The sequence below is a fragment of the Chelonus insularis genome, unplaced genomic scaffold, assembly GCF_013357705.1.
Source record: "Chelonus insularis isolate UGA/USDA-ARS -01 unplaced genomic scaffold, ASM1335770v1 contig_75_pilon, whole genome shotgun sequence".
Taxonomy (NCBI): domain Eukaryota; kingdom Metazoa; phylum Arthropoda; class Insecta; order Hymenoptera; family Braconidae; genus Chelonus; species Chelonus insularis.
In genome coordinates, this window is record NW_023276737.1 from 255,207 (window position 1) to 274,886 (window position 19,680).

General features: G+C 32.4%; 1 protein-coding gene across 1 annotated transcript in view; it reads left to right on the forward strand.

Moving 5' to 3' along the window:
• The first annotated feature begins 1,574 nt into the window (after positions 1-1,574).
• The window catches only part of LOC118071132 (roundabout homolog 2-like), a 175,920-nt gene continuing 157,814 nt past the window's right edge, over positions 1,575-19,680 (forward strand). Inside the window, exon 1 of the mRNA XM_035090109.1 lies at positions 1,575-2,492. Coding sequence (XP_034946000.1) covers positions 2,432-2,492 — 61 coding nt within the window. The 5' untranslated portion in view covers positions 1,575-2,431. The remainder of the gene's footprint in view (positions 2,493-19,680) is intronic.

Below are 19,680 nucleotides of genomic sequence, written 5' to 3' on the forward strand. Positions count from 1 at the left end.
TTTCTTTACGATGTTTGTTCAATTTTTCAACGATTAATGATCTCACGATCCACGTGATTAGCAATAAGTTACAATTTAAAGTCAATGATTTATAAATAGCTAGTGCTGGTTTGATTAGAAATAGTTGTTTTTATAATAAATCTTCACTCAAGTAATTCTACAAGAGTTCAAGGGTATTTTATATGATACATTATATCTACGTTTTTAATACGATTTATGATTGATAATCTTTAGTCATTGTCTGTTTATTTAGAAGTCAATTTTTAATATTTTTATTATTTCAAATCCAAGATGAAAACCTATTGTAGATAGATCTCGTACATTAGATCAGCGGTACCTTTCACGACAATCATTAGGGTGTTTTGTCATGGTATTTATATTATTTGAAGTAATTATACCTCACTTACACCAGTATTCATTAAAAATAATGATTTTCAAAAATTAATATAAATTTTCTAGTTTAAATCATAATAAATTAACTTAATTAAAGTTGTGTGATTATTGGAAAAACAAAAAATTTTGGTAGAAAAATTGATAGTCTCTGAATAAACATATTTGAAGATATATCAATTCAATATGTCAGTTTATAAAAAAGAAAATATAATATAAAATGAATAATATTATATACTTGAAAAATCTAGCATACTTTCCTTAAAAAATCAGCTGACATATGGTATATTTTTTACCAGTTGTAACAAGAGCTGAGGTAAATGGCCATATGATCGTCTGCCGGGTTCTGACCTTTTCGACGAATGGCCTAGGGACAACCACCATACCAGCCTAGACAACAATATTTTATACGATTTATGAGAAATAGAAAAGTGTTTAAAATAAACGAAAATTCTTTTTATAAAAAAACGTTACTTTCATAGAAAAACATTTCATGTTATCAAGTATTAAAGGTCAACATCTAGGTCTAGTGTTCTCATAGTTTTTTTTCAAACTGGTTGTATTAATATTTTAACAGATAAAACAGAAGTATATAAAATGAAATTCTTTTATAAAACATAAAATATAACGTAAGATATTCATTTTTCTTCTAAAGAACAATCACAAATTGAATCCTTGTTTTAGATCGTTGGCAGTACTATTTTATTAACAATAAAAAAATATGTAATTATTACGTCAACTTCATTCCATTTAAAAAGCATTGTTTTCGCCAATCAATATCCAGACTTTAATAAATATTAAACAGATATTAAATTGTTATTTAAAGCTAAACATTGTTAGTAATATGATGTGTTGTAAAATAATAATATTTTGTTATTCGAGATTCGGAAAATATCGTAAAAGTATTGAAGAGTGAATGGAATAGTGAGGAGTCTGGAATATAAAACAACGGAGCGTTGTTGATGCTGCCAGTACCCTCTTTATTGTAGAGAGAAATTCATCCCTACGTCGATGTAATCCTGCCACTCAACCCTTCGACATCAACGCAGGCTGACGAGTACATCGTAAAATGCGCGCGCGTAGGCATTTGTACGTCTGCGCCCGAAGTCAAACGAAAATAGCCGAGTTTGTAGAGTGAGGCGCGTGGCGCCGCGTCCGAATCTCAGCGTCAGTCGCGAGCCGACCGTCGTGTTGTAAGAAACGTTGTATGGTGCTCTCTATAAAAATTAACGTTTATCACAGATTACGTTTATAACTGTGATTAAGAACTATTTAAAATTATGTTTATGCGATAATAATTAGCTGGTGCACTTGATTAATATCATAAGAGTGTCATTATTGTAAACATTTCCTATGAGTGTTTACAAACAATCGTGAACGTTTTATTTTATTACTACAATAGTTAACAATTAACTAGTTTATATTTTTTTTAACAATTGAATGCAAGTAGAAATAGTTAAATACGTATTTCGATTAATTATTGGAGTACGACAGTGAGTTAATATCAGTGAATAATTATGTATTGAATGATATTCAGAATTGGATGCATTTATGATGCACAGTATAATAAAATATAATACTTGTGTATCGGATTATTGACAGGATAATTTTGCTAGTAATAATACAGACATATTTTATCTCTAAATAAGAGAATCAAAACAAAACATTTCATAGAATGCAATGCCCTAAACATAAACACAGTGTATCGACCGGTGTTTTGACATTTATTTGGAAATTTGTAGTCTCAGAATTTGAAAAATTAGAGTTGAATGACTAGCAATTAAGTTTCGGTAACTCCAACTCAAAAAAAAGAAAAATAAGAAATCAAACTAATCTGTTGTTATATTGGATACTTATATATTAACTTTTTATTGAATATAACGTGCTTTACTGTGAATGTACAGTGTATTTAATTGGTTTTTAGTGTTATTCGACTGTCCGTAGAGGCAGCAGTGTGTTTAACACAATGATAGTGTGTTGGTGATAAGCGGATTTATTTTACAAGGTCAATAATCTACACCATATTCTGGATATAACGAAAATGGAGGCTGTTAAAATAAAGGTTTTCATTGTCGTTGTCACTTTAGGAGTTGTTTCACAAGGTAAGATTGAACAGATTTTTTTTACTTATTATCCTCGTGAACTTTGATATTCGTAAATGCTAAGTAATGAGTTACTGCTCTATAATAAGCCAAGTAGAGCAACAAAAACTTTGTAACAACGATGAACTTTGCTGGTAACTTGAAAAGCTTTCAAGAAGTCATAATAGTCTGCATTTTAGTGAAATAATTTTGTCGAAAAGTTGAGCTGAAAAAGGGTGTTTCTCTTTCGCCTGGTCTATTGCTATAGGACAACTGGGGTGGTCTGGAGATATGAAATGAAAGCTTAAGATACTTGCTAAGAGAAAATTGTGTCTTCGTTGATCTTGACGGTAACGTTGAGTAGCCCCACTTCTCTATCACTTTTCCTTCGTCCTTTCTCTCTTATTTCCGTCTAGTTTTGAATTTCGACTCAGCTTTTCACGAAATTTTAATTCTGCACTCCATCTTTACTTGATTATCTTAGCAGTAGAAAACTTTGTCAGCTTCTTTAGTTGACTGTTGTCACTATTCTATCTCTTGCCTGCATACACTTTGGAGCTTCCATTCAAGATTTTACACCGAGAAAGAGTTAGTGCTCAGTTGTTGTGAGAGAGATTTAAGTGACAAAGACTTGGATCTATGTTCACTTGGATCTATCGATCTTCGATATAATCAAGTCAAACATGGCATGCATCAGAGTTGAGCCACAGCTCCTATATACTTAGTAATCAGTTTTCCCAGAATTATTGAATATTTACAGCTGTCCGTCGGTAGTGAGAGTAATACGTTGCTCTTTGTCGTGCTCTTTCTGCGATATATTCTTGATTCGCTACTCGATAGAAATAGCATCGAAGCGGGGAAGAACGAAAACGACACGGAAGGAAATTATTCACGAGGGTAGAGTACTGTCGAGCTTTTCTTGGACGACGAGACTATGTACGCGAATAATTAATCGGAATCTATATACATATACATACTTATACCGACCTGAAGATAACTGTATGTTGTAAAACTTGTCGCTAACCACAAGGTTGGTGGATATATTATCTGCCAACAAATGCATCGTCAGTCTTTGAAATAAACTTAGTGTACACTACTTATAATATTATATTTACCATATCCTGCATAATTGATATCATTGCTTGACCATATGAAATACGAGAATACTTTTACGCTGATCAGACAGAAGCAAATATTGAATATATATAAACTTTATAGTATTGATGTCTAAATAACGTATATCCGGTCGACTTGATCATGACCAGGTGAAGAGCAGGTGTCTATTTTCTCATTTTATTTCTCACCCGCGCTTCGTTCTCATCTGACGTCTCTATTTGTTGAGATCGTGTGTTAGAATGATAAACAGTATGAAGGAAATGTTGAAGGATTCATTTGATTGGTCTTATTAGCGAAGTAAACTTTTCAAGTGTCTATCTCTCTAGAAGAGAGTTAGTTTTTTTATTTCAAATTAAATCAATTGATCGAATAACATCAATTGATGCAACTTGAAAACTTAAATAATTTTTTTCAACTATGACTGTTAATCCCTGAAACGAAGAAATCGATGTTTTCAATTTAAATATGTAAAATACACTCGTATAAGTCGTAACTCGTGGGACTGTTGCTTTTTTTTTATTCAAGCTCTATCAATTTAACTTCTTATTTGAAAGCATGGCTGTCGAATACCCGATCGAGTCTTCGATTTTCTTGTCGTTTTGTTCTTCAAATACTCTTTTACTCTCTCTTCGCTCTCTGCAATTTTTATTTCAATCGCAAGTCATTCCCAGCGCACAAATTCACTTGATTCTTAATTCATAACGTCGAGAGATATTTCACTTTCGAGAGCAAAACGATCCCCAATGTGTTTTCTATATGTACATATCTCTATATATGCTAGCCGAAAAAATGAAAAGAAATATTTTTCCTTAAGGAATACATAACAAAAAAATGTACAATAATTTAATAAAAAAAAGTGCTAAGATGTAAAAATAATGGAGAGTAGACAGTAGAGTTTTCTTTAGAATAATCTAGAGTGTGCTTAAAATTTTTAGTACCACTTGTGCTTATAACATTCTTCATGGTATTCAGAGATTTTTGTTGGGTCTACAAAGTTTGTCATTCTGGTAATGAGATTCCATGAATATTATCCCTTTTCGGTTGACATTTCACTCATCTTGTTTTGTCATCACTATTCATCATCGAGCAGATACATTGATACAGATACAACTCTTGTGTTACAATAGCAGAGATGTGTACATATTTAATAGCTTCTTGGTATACGAATACATTCAATTTCATTGAATAAACGTATCTAGAGTACTTGTGAAATGCTTTTGAATACAACAATAATGAAAATGGTATTAGTAAATAAATTAAATTCACTAAATTCAATGATTATGTGTGGAATCTACAGAAAATAGAACTAATAGATTTATCGGAAACGTGAACGAATATCCCTTGTATAGCTACTGACTATGAACTATTGATCAATCCATCGTTAGGCTGTTTTACTCACTATTAACCTCGCGATCGGTGGCCACCGGTTGCACGCCCCTAGTAAAATTCACTTCAACTGCTTCGTATGCATAATACACCTTAAGAGAGTAAATAAAAAAACTATTAAAAAGAAGTGCATGATATCTTAAAGTAACAGATTATGTGAAGGATGTGAAGGTTCACGAGGCTTCACGTACTTTTCTTATCGACGTTGTTCGCACGTTGTTTATTCATGAAGATCAGCAAGAGTTGAGATCTCACAGTTGATAGACCTATCAAAATTGGTTTGTGTATGCGGTTACTGTGCCAAATAGGCGGTAATGTTAAAGGAGCATTCACCCATCATTGATCATCACTCGTGAACCAAATTCACGTCACACTAAGACCCCACTAGTCACGAACATTCAGAACAAAGAGACTTGAGTAGTCCAAATCCATGAGATTGATCAATCGTTGGACACGCGCGAGATAATTTACTCCTTCATCCTTTCCTCTTCCTGACTTCTTGCCGTGTCTTATCGATCCCGTTCTTCAGCAGCACGAAACACGAACGGACGTGACACGACTTCAAGTTTTAGTCAACGTTCCGACAGACATGAAGAAGATTGCAGCAAGACATTCGTGCGATCTCCGGTCTTACGCGAACGCACTTATAGGTTTGTCCTTTTCTTAATCTTTATTCATACATGCCTTACGTTTGACACTTCTTTCTTCTTCCCACACTCACCAACACACTTGTTTTTTCTCCCTACCAATTGGCATCTTTCTCTCGCAGCAAGGTCGCAGTCTCTTCAAGAGTCGATGCGCCTTCTCAGAATTTTCCCTCACATACAAATAGAATATATTCGCATTTAGTTATATATACTTTTATCTCTTGAAATTCATTAGCTTTCTTCCACAAACATACATACTCTTTTCGCGAATACATTTAATGAAGACTCCCACACTGTTAGTAAATAAAAGTTGAGAAATAAAAAATAATGGGAGGTATTATGTTTTAAATATATATATCGCCAACACTATGAAATGCAATGAATCAATGAGCTTTAAATCTTTTTATCAGTACAGTTGCATTCTTGAAACTTCTTTTTTTTTCACTAGCTTTCTGTCATTCTTTATATTTCCGTCTTTTTCTGCTGGTCATCTTGCTTCTGATACCCCAAAGGCATAGTATGTTCTTTTTCCTCATGTCAGACACTTTGCACTTGAGCACAGATGCCACCACTTGCTGAAACACACTCCTTGTGATTCTCGCATACTACATCTAAAGGCACCATTGAAACCCAACATTCAAGACATTATCACCTACCAACATACTCTCTCCACCATTTTATGGCGCCGCGTCAACTCCTTTACTGTCTTTCCTTGTTTTCATCTTTCTTCCAAAAACTTTGCACTTTAATCTTACGTTGAATCAACAACGTACTCTCGATGTCTTCCAACTTTAATGACAAAGTTACTAATTATTTTATTGAAACTACTTTATTGATAAGTAATTAAATTTATTACTTGTAGCTATAATTTTGTATCAGTAATTGATTTTTATCTTTTAATTTAATAAAAAGATATGTTGTTATGATGTATGTTTTATCACGAATGTTGATACTGATGTATATCATTTTATTTTGAGTGTTGATTTAGGACAAATATTTTTCTTTGTAGTCAAGTATCTAAATTCAAACTTCTTCTTTGCATTTTTGTTTTCTAAACTGTTCACTTTTCAAACTGTTTTTCATTGTTTAGCGAAGTTGGGTAGAGTTATTTAAATTAAAATTTTCTGCCAAGAGATTTATCATGAGTAAAGCAACAAAGTTTCTGAAACAGACGGTGTTATACTTCTCTATTCTGCTTCTTAAAAAAATCCACTATCAACAAATATTCTTGAGTACAAAGTCATCAAAGTTATCGACAACTTGCCGCCGACGAATATGAACAAAAAATAAGTCTATATTTTTTAATTTAATTTACTATAAACAGCCTCTTTGAAAATGACAGTGATGAATAGCAATCAGCTTCTTTGTTTCACTTATGTTGGCATATTTACTTCAATTCCGTATCTTTAAATAATTATTTCTTGGGGGAAAACAATTGCTGCTTTCAGCCTAATTTTCCTCTATATTTGTGAGTAAAAAATTTTTTTCTTCAATTTTTTTCAATTTTGTATTTATATTTTCTAAGGTAAAAATCAATATACCATTGATTTATTGTTTAAAAAAGTTTATGGAAAAATTTAATAGTAATCAATCATTCATTTGTTTTTACTGATCTTTAAAAAGTCGACCAATCTACTACAGATATATTTACATATTTCCAAATAATGTTTCCTTTTCTTTTTTCATAAGTCCTTCGGAGAGAAGGTAGTCGTTATTTCGTACTGCGAAAAACTTTTTCGGGATGAACAGAGTGCTATTGCAACAAATAAATTTTCAGGAAAGAAGAAAATGTATAAGCAAGAAAAGAAAGAATGAGAAAAACTTTTTTTTTCATTTACTCCTATTGTAATGTACGTTTTTATTCCGAAGTGAACAAATGGATTTTTAATTTCAATCCTAACGACAACGAGAAAAGTATTTTTGTTAACTTGCATTCAAATTATGTAATTTTTACTTTCAATGATAAATTTTAAAATAATTATTTTCAAGTAAAATCCTCCCATAACAATGATTGATGAAATGGTGATTATTAATGACTTCAAATAATTTGAAATAGTTTTATAATTTATGGATATACTTCAAGTTTGAGATATATTTTTTTAACGAAAAAATTTATTCAAAGATATTTTATTTTTCAAGAATTAAGATATTATAAACACGAAAATTCGATTCATGATAGCGATTTAAATATTTATAATCTTCAAGTATCAATTAACTACTAAATTAACTGATATGATAGACATGCAGTATACATAATAATTATATTTTTGAATCTATTGTATAATTTTACAATGACATGGCTTTGAGCTTGCATTAATGAAGGGCCGTTAGCAAGCGTCAAGTGATTGCTTTCTCTGGGCTTTCCTGCTGTGTCGTGAAACGATCAACAAACTCATATATAGGTATATTAACGCTGTAAGCTACTGGGTCATTATAAACGCTCTATCGCTAGTTGATTACAATATGACATGAATACATAGTTACAATAACACACTGTTTTTACACCATCAAATTTTAGTGAATTATCAAGTTCACTCGCGGTTGTCACTCAAGTCTGAATATCCAGCATGAAAAAAACAGTGATAAGTGAGTAAATGAATAGAATTGATGTTAATAAATTAATTAAAAATTATATATCGAAACAGAGAATAATAAGCCGTGAAAAAATTGATTATTCAAGCAAACACCTTTTATAGCTGTAACGATAAGGAGAAACGATTGTTGCAGAAATGATTGAATCAATGGGATCAAATACGAGTCGTTTACTTAATACCATTTAATCGAGTTAATGAGTATATACAACGCATTCCGCCCTCTTTATCGCATCCGTTATCGATAAACATTATTTTTCCTAATGTGTTCAAAACTCTAACCTTTGATCTTATTAAATCACTTTCTTGCTCTGATTGCAATGCTTTTCGATGTAATTATACAACAGTTGAACGAGTAATGCAATTGAGTGAAAAAATAACCAGCTTACAAATGAAAACAAGTGAAGATAACATTACAAAAGTAGTACAATCAAGTATGTACATTGTGATTGTGAAAATTTTTACTTTCCCCTGTCAGCCAGATTACTGCAGTAATCTTTATTCATTCGTCCGTTATGAATTGCATGAGTAACATACGAGGGCATCCGGTGTCATTTGACGATTCACAATGCTGAGGAAGGTTTACACTGGCATATAGTAGTGATGGTAAGAGACCTGAGAAATAAGAGAAAATGTCCCATAGGTCATATGTAGATACATCTCTAGCACATTTGATATGAAGCGCATGCATGCGTGTACTTTGCCAGACATCCATATGTCGCGGTGCACCATATGTGGGCTTGGATGTCCGTCGATTATCATTATGCTACTGAGAATGCATTATATTAATCGAATTAATCGGGTAAACTCGCGAAATTAGTCAGCAACTTGTCGTTAAGCTAAATAATGATTATTCGTGAATTTACTTTAAATGATCTGATATTATTGTACACCATTCTCCTATATTATTAGTAATATTCTCTTACTCATAACAGGATTAATACTGTGTTATTTGTATCTATGAATAGTATAAATGTAGTTATTTATATCAATACTGTTTATTCATCCATTCATTTAATTTCTGGTTGGGTCTTATTAATTAAAGTTATTCAAAAGTAACAGATAATAAAGAAATAAAAATTTTTTTTCATTTATTTAATTTCAAAAGATGTTTGATAAAACAATTTTAGTTTGTTTCGCTCTTTAGCACTTTAACTTGGCCCGATTCTATTACCCGTGGGTGCATTAGCTTGAGATAAAAAACTCAACAGTTAAAAATAGAAGAACACGAGAAGTGTACAGAGGAATTCTCGTCGACGCGACTATTGCCGACGCGAAAGAAATGGAGGAAGAAACGGAAAAAGGACGAGGCAAGTCAGCTTTATTTATCGCAGGTTTCAGAAAAGAGAAAAGGACTGTGTGGCTTGAGATATCACTAACACGCGTTTGCGACAACTTCATTACAGATACTTTTACGCTGCAACGCTCCAACTCTTTCAAGCTTAGAACCAAACATTTAAAGTTTCCAGATTTTTATATTGTACACGCAACACTGATTTATTCCGCCCAATTGGACTTAAAATAAAATGCCTCCTAATCTCTCTTTCTTCAAAGAAATACTAACTTTCCTGCACTCTATCCTTTGCCGTTTGTGCAGCTGTCATCGAGTATATATTAAACATATCTTAGTCGAGAATACAAGCAAAGTAGATTCCCCAGACAATTTATTCAAATTTCTGAAAATAAATATTTTATTTTCATCGCTTTTTAGCAGGTTCTATAATAGAATCTCTATTGATTATTATTCTCATCAAAACTTATATTGTGAATCAAAAAATATATAATTTTATTTACTACTTCTATTTCATTCATATTCAAGCACTAAGAAATAGATAATATTTTATTTCATTATAATAACTTTCAATGTAATTTTTTGGTATAAAAAATGCACGTTGAAGATATTTAATATACCTTAATGCATTTACTGCTCTATATCAGATAGATAATATTGTTTTTTGCTCATTAGAGAACAAATAAATACATAAAAAATGTTTAAGTTATACTGAAAGCTTTTAGTAATAAAAAAAAAATTATTTTATTAACGAGTCATTATATTAACAATTTCACACAGTTACTGTTATAACATTTTTTTGTTTTTTAATCAAAAGTGTGGTTATTTTGATGGAATAAAATTTATGATAGAGTGAACATTGTTTGGATAAAAACGGAATAAAGCTGAGGACGGAAAAATTCGAGTAAACCAAGCTAAATTGAAAAAAAAAGTTAGAATCAAAATGCCTTGATGGATGTATGTATTATTAGCCAGTTTTCGATCACATTTAATCTTCTTATCTATCATTCAATAAGCTTAAAAGATATGTAGGTACCTATTCGATAAATATAAAATTATTCATTACCAAATTGAAAATCCGCCTACAAATAATGTAAATTTTTTAATGAATTTACATCGAAAAATTATTATTATTATCTTTTCTTTAAAATACAATAATAGTAATATATTTTAACGTAATATAGTTTTATCACTTATGTTTATCTGTAAAAGTGGTATATATATAAGCTTCGACGATTTTTCAATTTAGGAACCGGTATTGTTCCATTTTGAGCTATTGAGGTATACGTTACTGGTTCTTCCCCTCGTTAGGCGGCTAACAAAAGCGAGGCATTGGAAAAAAGAGAAAAAAAATTCAAAAAAAAAGAAAGCGAAGATCAGATGAGTTCGTCGACTTAAATTTCTTTGCACATTTTCGCGTGGTTTGATCCCTTTTGAGTATCATGAATAAGACCAACATGATGACGTCGTAGTACAGACACCCAGACGGTTTTGACAGTCCTAATTGATCGAGTAAAGAATAAGAGAAGTCGTGCCGCCTGCAACTCCAATACAAGAGATGCACTAATATAATACACATGCTATCGGTTACCGATCGATTCATTCAATTTACATATACGTCGCGGTCACAATGCCATTGTTTGTACACTCTTCGCTAAACAAGTAATTGTATTGGTTATGTTGAGTATTAATTTCTAATGATTAATAGAAAACAAAGTAATCTTATCAGTATTGTTAATTGTCTTTATTTTATATTTACTCTGTTAATAGATACAAATGCTAGTTATATCTTAATCGACTTGACAGTTTTAAAAATTTGTTGACTGATAAAAGATTAGGTTTATCAAGTGTTTAAAAAATTTTCAGCTTCTAGTATTTTTTTCCTTAAGGGAAATTTTCTCTAAATTATTATAAGCATTTCTGTCCATACTTTCAAATGATAAAGTAAATAAACTTTTCACTTTTTTTGACTATGACAATATTAAAAATTAATTCTTATTAAAGATTAAAACTATAATGTATTTTACAATTCAACAAGTTTTTTAAATTTTTTGCTTCTTTTAGAACAAAAACAGAATTAATTTCCTATGAGCGCTCGGTGATGTATAAAAAAAAAGATACTTTTTGCTTGATTTTCAATTGAAAAGAATTACTTTGTTATTAATTTTCATCTCAAAAAATCGAACAAAAGCTCATTCAAATGCATCATGTAAATCTACATGAGAACATGGTCACTCGAAAAAATTCGTACATATATAAATTCGGCAACGGTCGGACCAAAAAAAAAGTATCAACCAAATTAATTTTTTCCGTGGCACACTCGTGTTCACAAGGATTATATCTCTCCTTATAACGCCAAAGGTATTAATGATTCTGATGATTCTTGTTGACTATCGTGGCCAACTATCAGACGATAAATCAAGTTTGCGTTCCTGGTATGCAAATATGTTGCATACGATCGAGTTGTATTGGCACGATGTGCCGCCAACGAGAGAGAAGGAAGCCTGATAAAATGATGAAGTATATAAGAAAGTAGGTATATTCTGATCAAGTCGGGTCGCTTTTACAGCGTAGAAATGTGTCGCTCCACCCTTTTGCTCTCTCTCTCTCTCTCTCTCTCTCTCTCTCTCTCTCTCTCTCTCTCTAGTACATCGATACTTACAAACACATTCTTAATGTCAAGAGGGACGGCTGATTGGACAGTAATGACCACTCTTACGCGTAATAACGACGCTTTAGAGAAGTTTTAATTCCATGGTCAGTTGCTGGGCTTTTTTTTTTATCTTTTTTCCCTCAATATCCTCACGATGCGGAGGCTTGTCGACGTCCTACAGCAACTTACAGTTTTCAAGGATTTTCCTTTTTTCATTTTTATTTAAGGTACATTCTTTTTTTTATATTTATTAATATCAACTTCACCCGCTGTTTCTTAACGACTTCAGTCCAGTTTCATGAGACCTTTGCCAAAATTTTGTTTAACGTACATAATTTAACATCATTCCTAATTACACTTTAGACGGTCTTTATCTTACTGGTGCTGCTAGAGTAGACGCAATTGTGGTAATATAACTGCGCTGAGCTTTTCAAGAATCTCTAACTAGTGGTCGAATAACAAACGCAACAGTTGTAGTACTACATACATTTAGATAAATATGCATATATCCATGTGTATTTAGGTATATGTATCCAAGTACAATAACGTCAACATACATTAGCACATGTGAAGCTAGAAGTGAGCGATGCACATATCTCTCACATTATTATATCTTGTCTAGTTCGCAATTCTATTGCTTAGAAATTACTACATCAACAACCGTGGTTTCACCCTCAAGATTATTTAGGCCTTGCTATAAATTCTCTAGTCTGTACGCACGTACAGTTCCTATTAGTGAAACTCTTACGGTTTCTGTTGTGGTATGGGTTCTCGTTACACATTTCCAACTCTATGGAGTTTATATATATAAGTGTATAAATACATGAGCAAATCGGATCGTCGTCAGAATGTATGTGAATATTCCCGGCATATAATGTACTCAAAGACTTTAGAAAGCAACAACTAATTTACTCTCTCCTACATCTTCATTAGCTCATCTCATCTCTAAGCCATCGCCAAAATACTTTGAATATTTGATGACACATCAGAGATAACATTCAAAACCAGGTCGAATTTTTCGTTGGATGTTTATTTTGATTAACTATGACTTGGCAAGGATCATTTATTTAGACTGTCAAATGCCATTAGAATAGAGTAGTAATTCAAGTTGGTGGATAAATACTCTAATCTTTAGTATTAACCACTAATTAGACAGTTTGGATTTGTACTTAGTTTCAAGTTGTTTTTCACTTTACATTTAAAGTAAAACATTTTGACTAAATTCTACAAACTGAATTCATTTTATTACTGTAATGATAATGTCATATAAAAATTGCTGAAATGATGATTAATTAACTTTAATTATTTTTTATTACTCAATTTATTAAGAAATTAATTTAATTTTATTTTTTTTTTTTTCTTTTATTTTAATAGTGATCATAAAATTAACTACAGTTTAAAAAAAGTATTAAATTTTTTATCAGTTCAGTTTAATTTCATTCTTTAAAGATCAATCAATATATTCAATTAAAACTCAAAATATTTTTTTTTTTTTTTTTGAGAAGATGAATAATGGTTTTGATTTAGTAGCTATCATTAGAAATATTATTATCATTATTAGACTTTGTAATTCAAATAGAAAAAAAATTGAATATTCAATTAATTTAAATTTACAATTTTCTTCTCAACAAATAGCTTTTATTCGCTTTACGTAACCATTGTTTTATTCTACTTACTATTACTTTTCTACACGTCCCCTTTCACGAATTTAATAATCGTAATTTCCTAACCACGCCTCTCCTCTTGATCGCAAAGTCGGGGTTCTTTCAGACGTAAAAGAAGCTTTAAGAGATTCTGGATTTACTCCTGGTCCCAGCGTATTTTATGTCGAGGAAGAGAACCAGGATATATTCGGGCACGCCTTTAGTTGGTCCTCTCACTTTCTTCTTCTTGATTGCCTCTATAACCCACGCAGCAGCAAAATACATCAATGAAAGAGAACCAACAAAAATTCATTGTCTACGAAGGCGTTTAATGTTTGGAAAAAGTTTTGGATATTTAATTGAATGTATAAAATTAAAATTGAGTGGTATTGCCTACGGTGGTTCAATATTCTAGAGCAGCTATCGGATTAATTATTCCCGATGCAGCTTCGTCCCTGTTGCCTACGGCCACCACGAGCACGCCTACTCTCGTGCCGTGTGCTCTCTTCTCCTTTAAATCCCCTTTCGTCGTGTCTCACCTAATCGCTTTGATTCTCCATCCTCACTTCTCGCTCTCGTCAACAAAGGTAACGTGGTGTGATTATGGTATCCGGACGTCGTCGCCGGCGGACCACCATGCTAGTACTGGCACGAGTTCGCAAGCCACTTCCGCTTTTGCCCCTCACTACTTCTTCCTTTACCTTTACTTCAGTTTGACTGTCTTTTGTATCAAGTATAGGATGCACGAGATCGCAAGCATAACAATCCATGCGATTTATTACCGTAATACCCTTCAGGCTGTTTCAACAACCTTAATTTGTTTGTCAATGAAAGCTCCAGCTATCGTTATAGCACTCTATCGACCAAAGTCGAGAATAACGGGACGGTGAAAAAGTTACATTGTGACATTGAAAAAAAATTTAGAATTTTTTTTATTTAAAAAGCCGATAATTTTTTTTATTACTTCAATTTATTTGTCAATAAAAGCTTCAGCTTGAGTTGAATATTACAAATAAAAAAAAGTGTAAAAACCATTAATTTTTTTTTCACGTTTAGAGAGAAAAATGGTCTAATGTCTTAATTTATTGGTACCTATATGAAGATAGAACCATTAGCTTTTTTTGTGTAATTTAAAAAAAAAATAGGATATGTACAACTGGTCTGATATTAAAATATAAATATAACGACGAACAAGAGAAAGTGAATAAGTGGAAAAGGTGAGTATTTAAATTTATGATATACGTTGACGTAGTACACTGTAACATTTCATTTTTATTTCATTCAATTTAATGGAAAAAAGGGAATTGAAATAGAAATACCTATAAGTGCAGGAAAGGATTCAATTTTACGAACTGATAATTTTTTGTAACTTTGACGCGTGGCAACTACACTACGATCGGGGTTGTATTATTCAGAAAGGATGCGCCATGCTTCGTAAAGTTGAACGAAAATATGTCGAGTGAATGAGGGAACGACAAACTCGTACCCCATTGCACTTGGCAGTGAAAGAACCCCCCAAGTTAACGACAATGCAGAACCCCTGTCTCTGTACAATCGATTCGATATATTGTTTCTTAGTTATTGATTTTTTTCTTACTTTAGTCGCGTGTTGATGGTATATTCATATGGAAAATTTTGCATCAATGCATCGAGGCCAGTTGCTCGTTAGGAACACACTTACGTGCATGGCCCCTACTGACTTTGTATGACCACCCCCTTATTTTACGACATAACACACACGCAAATTCTCAATTGTTCGACCGACCAAGTCTCGAGACTACAATTTTCTCATTAACAAGTCGATAGTTTTTTTTTAATTTTTTTAATCACATATAGTCTATTAAATAGAAATTTAGAGAATATTATTATTTTATATAATTATCATTATATGGTAAATCTTTTTAATGAAATATAAACGTATGTTTCTACACTATTACAAAACAATTGGAGTTTAAAATTATTCAAACAAATAAACAAATTATAATAAAGAAAAATCAAATTTTTATTCATCTGAATTATCAAAAATATATTAAGAATAATATTGACAAAAAAAACTATAAAAATTATTTATTATGAGAAAATAGATAAACTCATAAATCCCTTCAACTCTTTGCTGTAATTCTAGGTTAGCCATATATTAGTTAATATATAATAAAAGTAATAAATTCAACTACTTAAATATTTGTGTTTAATATTCATGTTATCAATTGTTGTGATTTATACTCTATTCAAAGTATTTCATAATCAGTTTCTCCTTATCATACTGTTTCTCCCTTACTATAAATTCATATAATGCATATTTATGTGTTTAGGGAAATTCATTAATTCTGCTTTTTTTATAATAGAGAATGGGAGGATGAAACTTAGAAGTTTAGAGACTTCCAAGCCTCGCGTTGTTGTTGTTGTTAGTAACCGTGGATGCACCATACCGCTATGACAACGGCGGGGTATGATTCATAATGATTGCAGCATTGTGTTTGATATCACTAAATTATGCATTAGCTCAGCTATTATAATTATCAAAACTACCGCAAAACTTATTTCTTTGTCTAAGATTATGTAGATTCGCGTACGAACCATAACGGAAAATTACCCAGCCGTATATCTATCATGCATTTCATTGTGCTCTTTTATAGAAATATTAAATTTAGCCAAGAGGAAGATTTACAAACTTGTATTTAAGTCAAACTAAATAACATGGGCGTCAACATTATTATATCGAGTATCGAACTATCATAAATATCAATAAATACTCCATGACATTTGTTTACTTTCTACGACACTACAACAAGATGGTAATAGTTTTCCCACGATACTTTTCACAGTTCACTGTTGGAAAATTTATCTAATGGTCCATGACAACTGGAATAATAGTTAAGACATGGGAATTGGGGTTGATCTGTTTGATTTTATTGTTGATAAATTGGAAAGTAAAATGTAGAAATTGTCATTTTAGTAGGGGGAACCGAAAGGTAAAATAGAATAGATGCAAAATATTTTTTAAAACTAATCCCAGATGTCAATGACATCAAACTTTTTTGTTAAAATATTAATCTTTTTTTCCCGTCAATAGAACCCTTCTTTTTGGTATAATAAATTAGATAATTCAGATAACGACCGAATTATCTTTTTTATTTTTAATGCATATTAATTGAGTCTTTCACAGCATAAATAACAATAAAAAAATATTCCAATACACCTGGGTAATATCTACTCAATTTTCTTTAGTATCCTATCATGGTGCAAGTTGCTTTACCATAAAAGAAGAAGAGAAAAATAATTTTTAATGACTTGAGAGGAAAATCTAGCGTATATTTCCAGTCAATTCAACTCAATGTGTCCCATTGAGGAGCGAGATTTTCTTAGGTGTTCCATAAAAATAAAGAGTGTTAATTCTGCATTGTCAGAAATACGAAAAATGCTGCTGGAAAAAGAGTCAACAGTGGTGTGTACCATTGTACTAGCGTATCCACCTTTCTCGGATTGTTCTTTACATGATGGCAATATAGGTAATAGTAAAGAATTGGAAAGAAAATCGGCCGGAAAACCGGAAACGGGTGTGGTAGAGTGGCTCTTTTGTCCGCGACACACGGAGGAAGTATATAGAATGGAGTGTAGCAGATTCAATGGAACTTTTCTCTCTCAATCTCATCCTATGGCTTCATGTTTTACTTGTTCTTTTTCTCACCTTAAAAACCACAACGCTGAAAGGCTTTTAAGTCCCTTCGCGGTGGTAAGTCATCGATATACAGCTGTATATTCTTGACCTGGAGGGTGAGTCTTGAAACTGCAGTCTATGGGTGTTAACGAATCTTGGGGGATTGAAAATTTGGGGGTAAGAGAGAATAAGAGAGATGGAATGTAAGATGGGGTTCATGAGAGGCCATAGAGTCACCCTATAGAAATGGTAATGGAGCTGTATATGGACCATTGGCGGCTGAGGTTTGATTCTCTATTATCTCAACTTAGCACACACATGCTATGGGAAAATACTGAGACTTTAATACAATGTATCGTGGTAGCATTTGATTCTCAGCATAACGAAATAGATGGGTTAGTGTGTACACATAAATGCGATTGACCCCGAACTTCGCGAGACTAATCTCCGCCTCGAATGGGATTAAGATTCTCACGAGATCAACTACCGTTCGTATCAATTCGGTAAACATTCTATCCGCGTATGATTTATTTGCAAAAATACTGAGCAGAGATTAACATCAAATTTGTAATAGAAGTAGATGAGTAAAAATAGAGAGGGGAGGAGTAAGTGAGCAAGCGAGTAGTAGCAGTAGCTTATAAGAAGATATTATGGAACGAAATAGATCTCTGAGTGAATCTTATTTGTGGAAATAATCAGAGCGAAATTTGAACTAGAGATAAGATGGAAGCAAAACAAAAAATAATTAGCATATAGAGCTGTAGGGTACATGTGAGGCCGTGTGAATTTTGAATTCACACTATGAAGTCGCGCTTGCATAGAGGATAGAGACATAAGCTCTTATACACTTACGGTTGAGTGTTCAAGTGCGATAATGTACTTCCTTCACTTCTTGAAGAAAGCGAGACAGTAAATATGTAGCTGCAATCATTCACAAGACTCAAGAGCAGTCATCTTCGTGAGATGCATCAAGTCTGGAGTGGATTTCTAATAGTTTAAGACAGAATCGCTTCTTTTTATAATTGAAAACGAGGTCGTGAGCTGGAGGATATTTTACAAGAATTATAGCATCCACTGTGTATCCGGATGTGCGATTGAAATAGTTGATTGCATTGACGAGCTATACACCAAGTAAAGACGATCACAAACAGTCGCTAGGTTAAAATGGCGCCACACAAAGATCTTATCGGCATTTCAGACAGCTTACGACATGCCTGTCGCTTTTTGATCACGATCATCTCGTTCTCTACAGTGCTATCTGCTGCTTGAATTGACCGACGTTTGTTTCTGATCAACCCATTTCCATTTTCGATGCACATCGTGGGTGGAAGGGAGAAGTAGCGTAGTCGGACAAATTGAATGAAAGACACTTAACGTGAAAATAAAAAAAATGATTGATATTGCGTGGCTGAGTAAAATTGCTGAGTAAAAAATCAGCATATGCTATTGAGAGAAAAAAAAAACATTATTTGTAGAAATATTTTGAAACTTTATACCTCGAACTTTGATGCTTACATCATAAAGGTCTAGTGTGTCATCAATCTTTAATATTTATTTAAACTTTCTATGACCCTTTTTTCCGTTATTTTTACAGAAAAATTGAATTTTTTCAATTAAAAATTTTTAAAAAATAATTCATTAGCAATTAAAAAGTAATTATCAATAAGAAGTCATCTGTTAACTCTCTCCCTTCTATCTAAGGAATTTTAATAATCCACAATTTTCATGGATTTTAAATCACCCTCATATCACTTAAATACCGTATTCAGTTAGGCCGATTTTCTCGTCGGTATACATCTGTCAGTCAAAAAGAATGCAGCACCATTGTTACATTTCTTAAGTTGATTTGCGCGCCCTCTTTTCCTTGATTAAGTATAAGAGAGTAAAAGCACCCTTTTTCCTATATAGTTTCATGCCTACCCGCTTACTTCCTAAGAGTATATGAGCCCCTTGATGCTTAAATACTTGAGCCTTAAAACAGCGTAATGACAGTTTCCGGAGCTTGAGTGTATCAATGGCTCATACAGTCCTCTCTCTATTCCTCTGTATACACACGGTGACTATTATCAACGTCGTGGCGAACAGAGAAACGTGCCCTCTGACTCCTTCTCAAATGTCCTGTCCCTCCTCTACTTGTCATATGGTGATGAGAGAGTGGGCTCCTCGATTATTTTAATTGAGCTTGAACACGATACTGAGAAAAGAGATATGTGTCGACTCACGG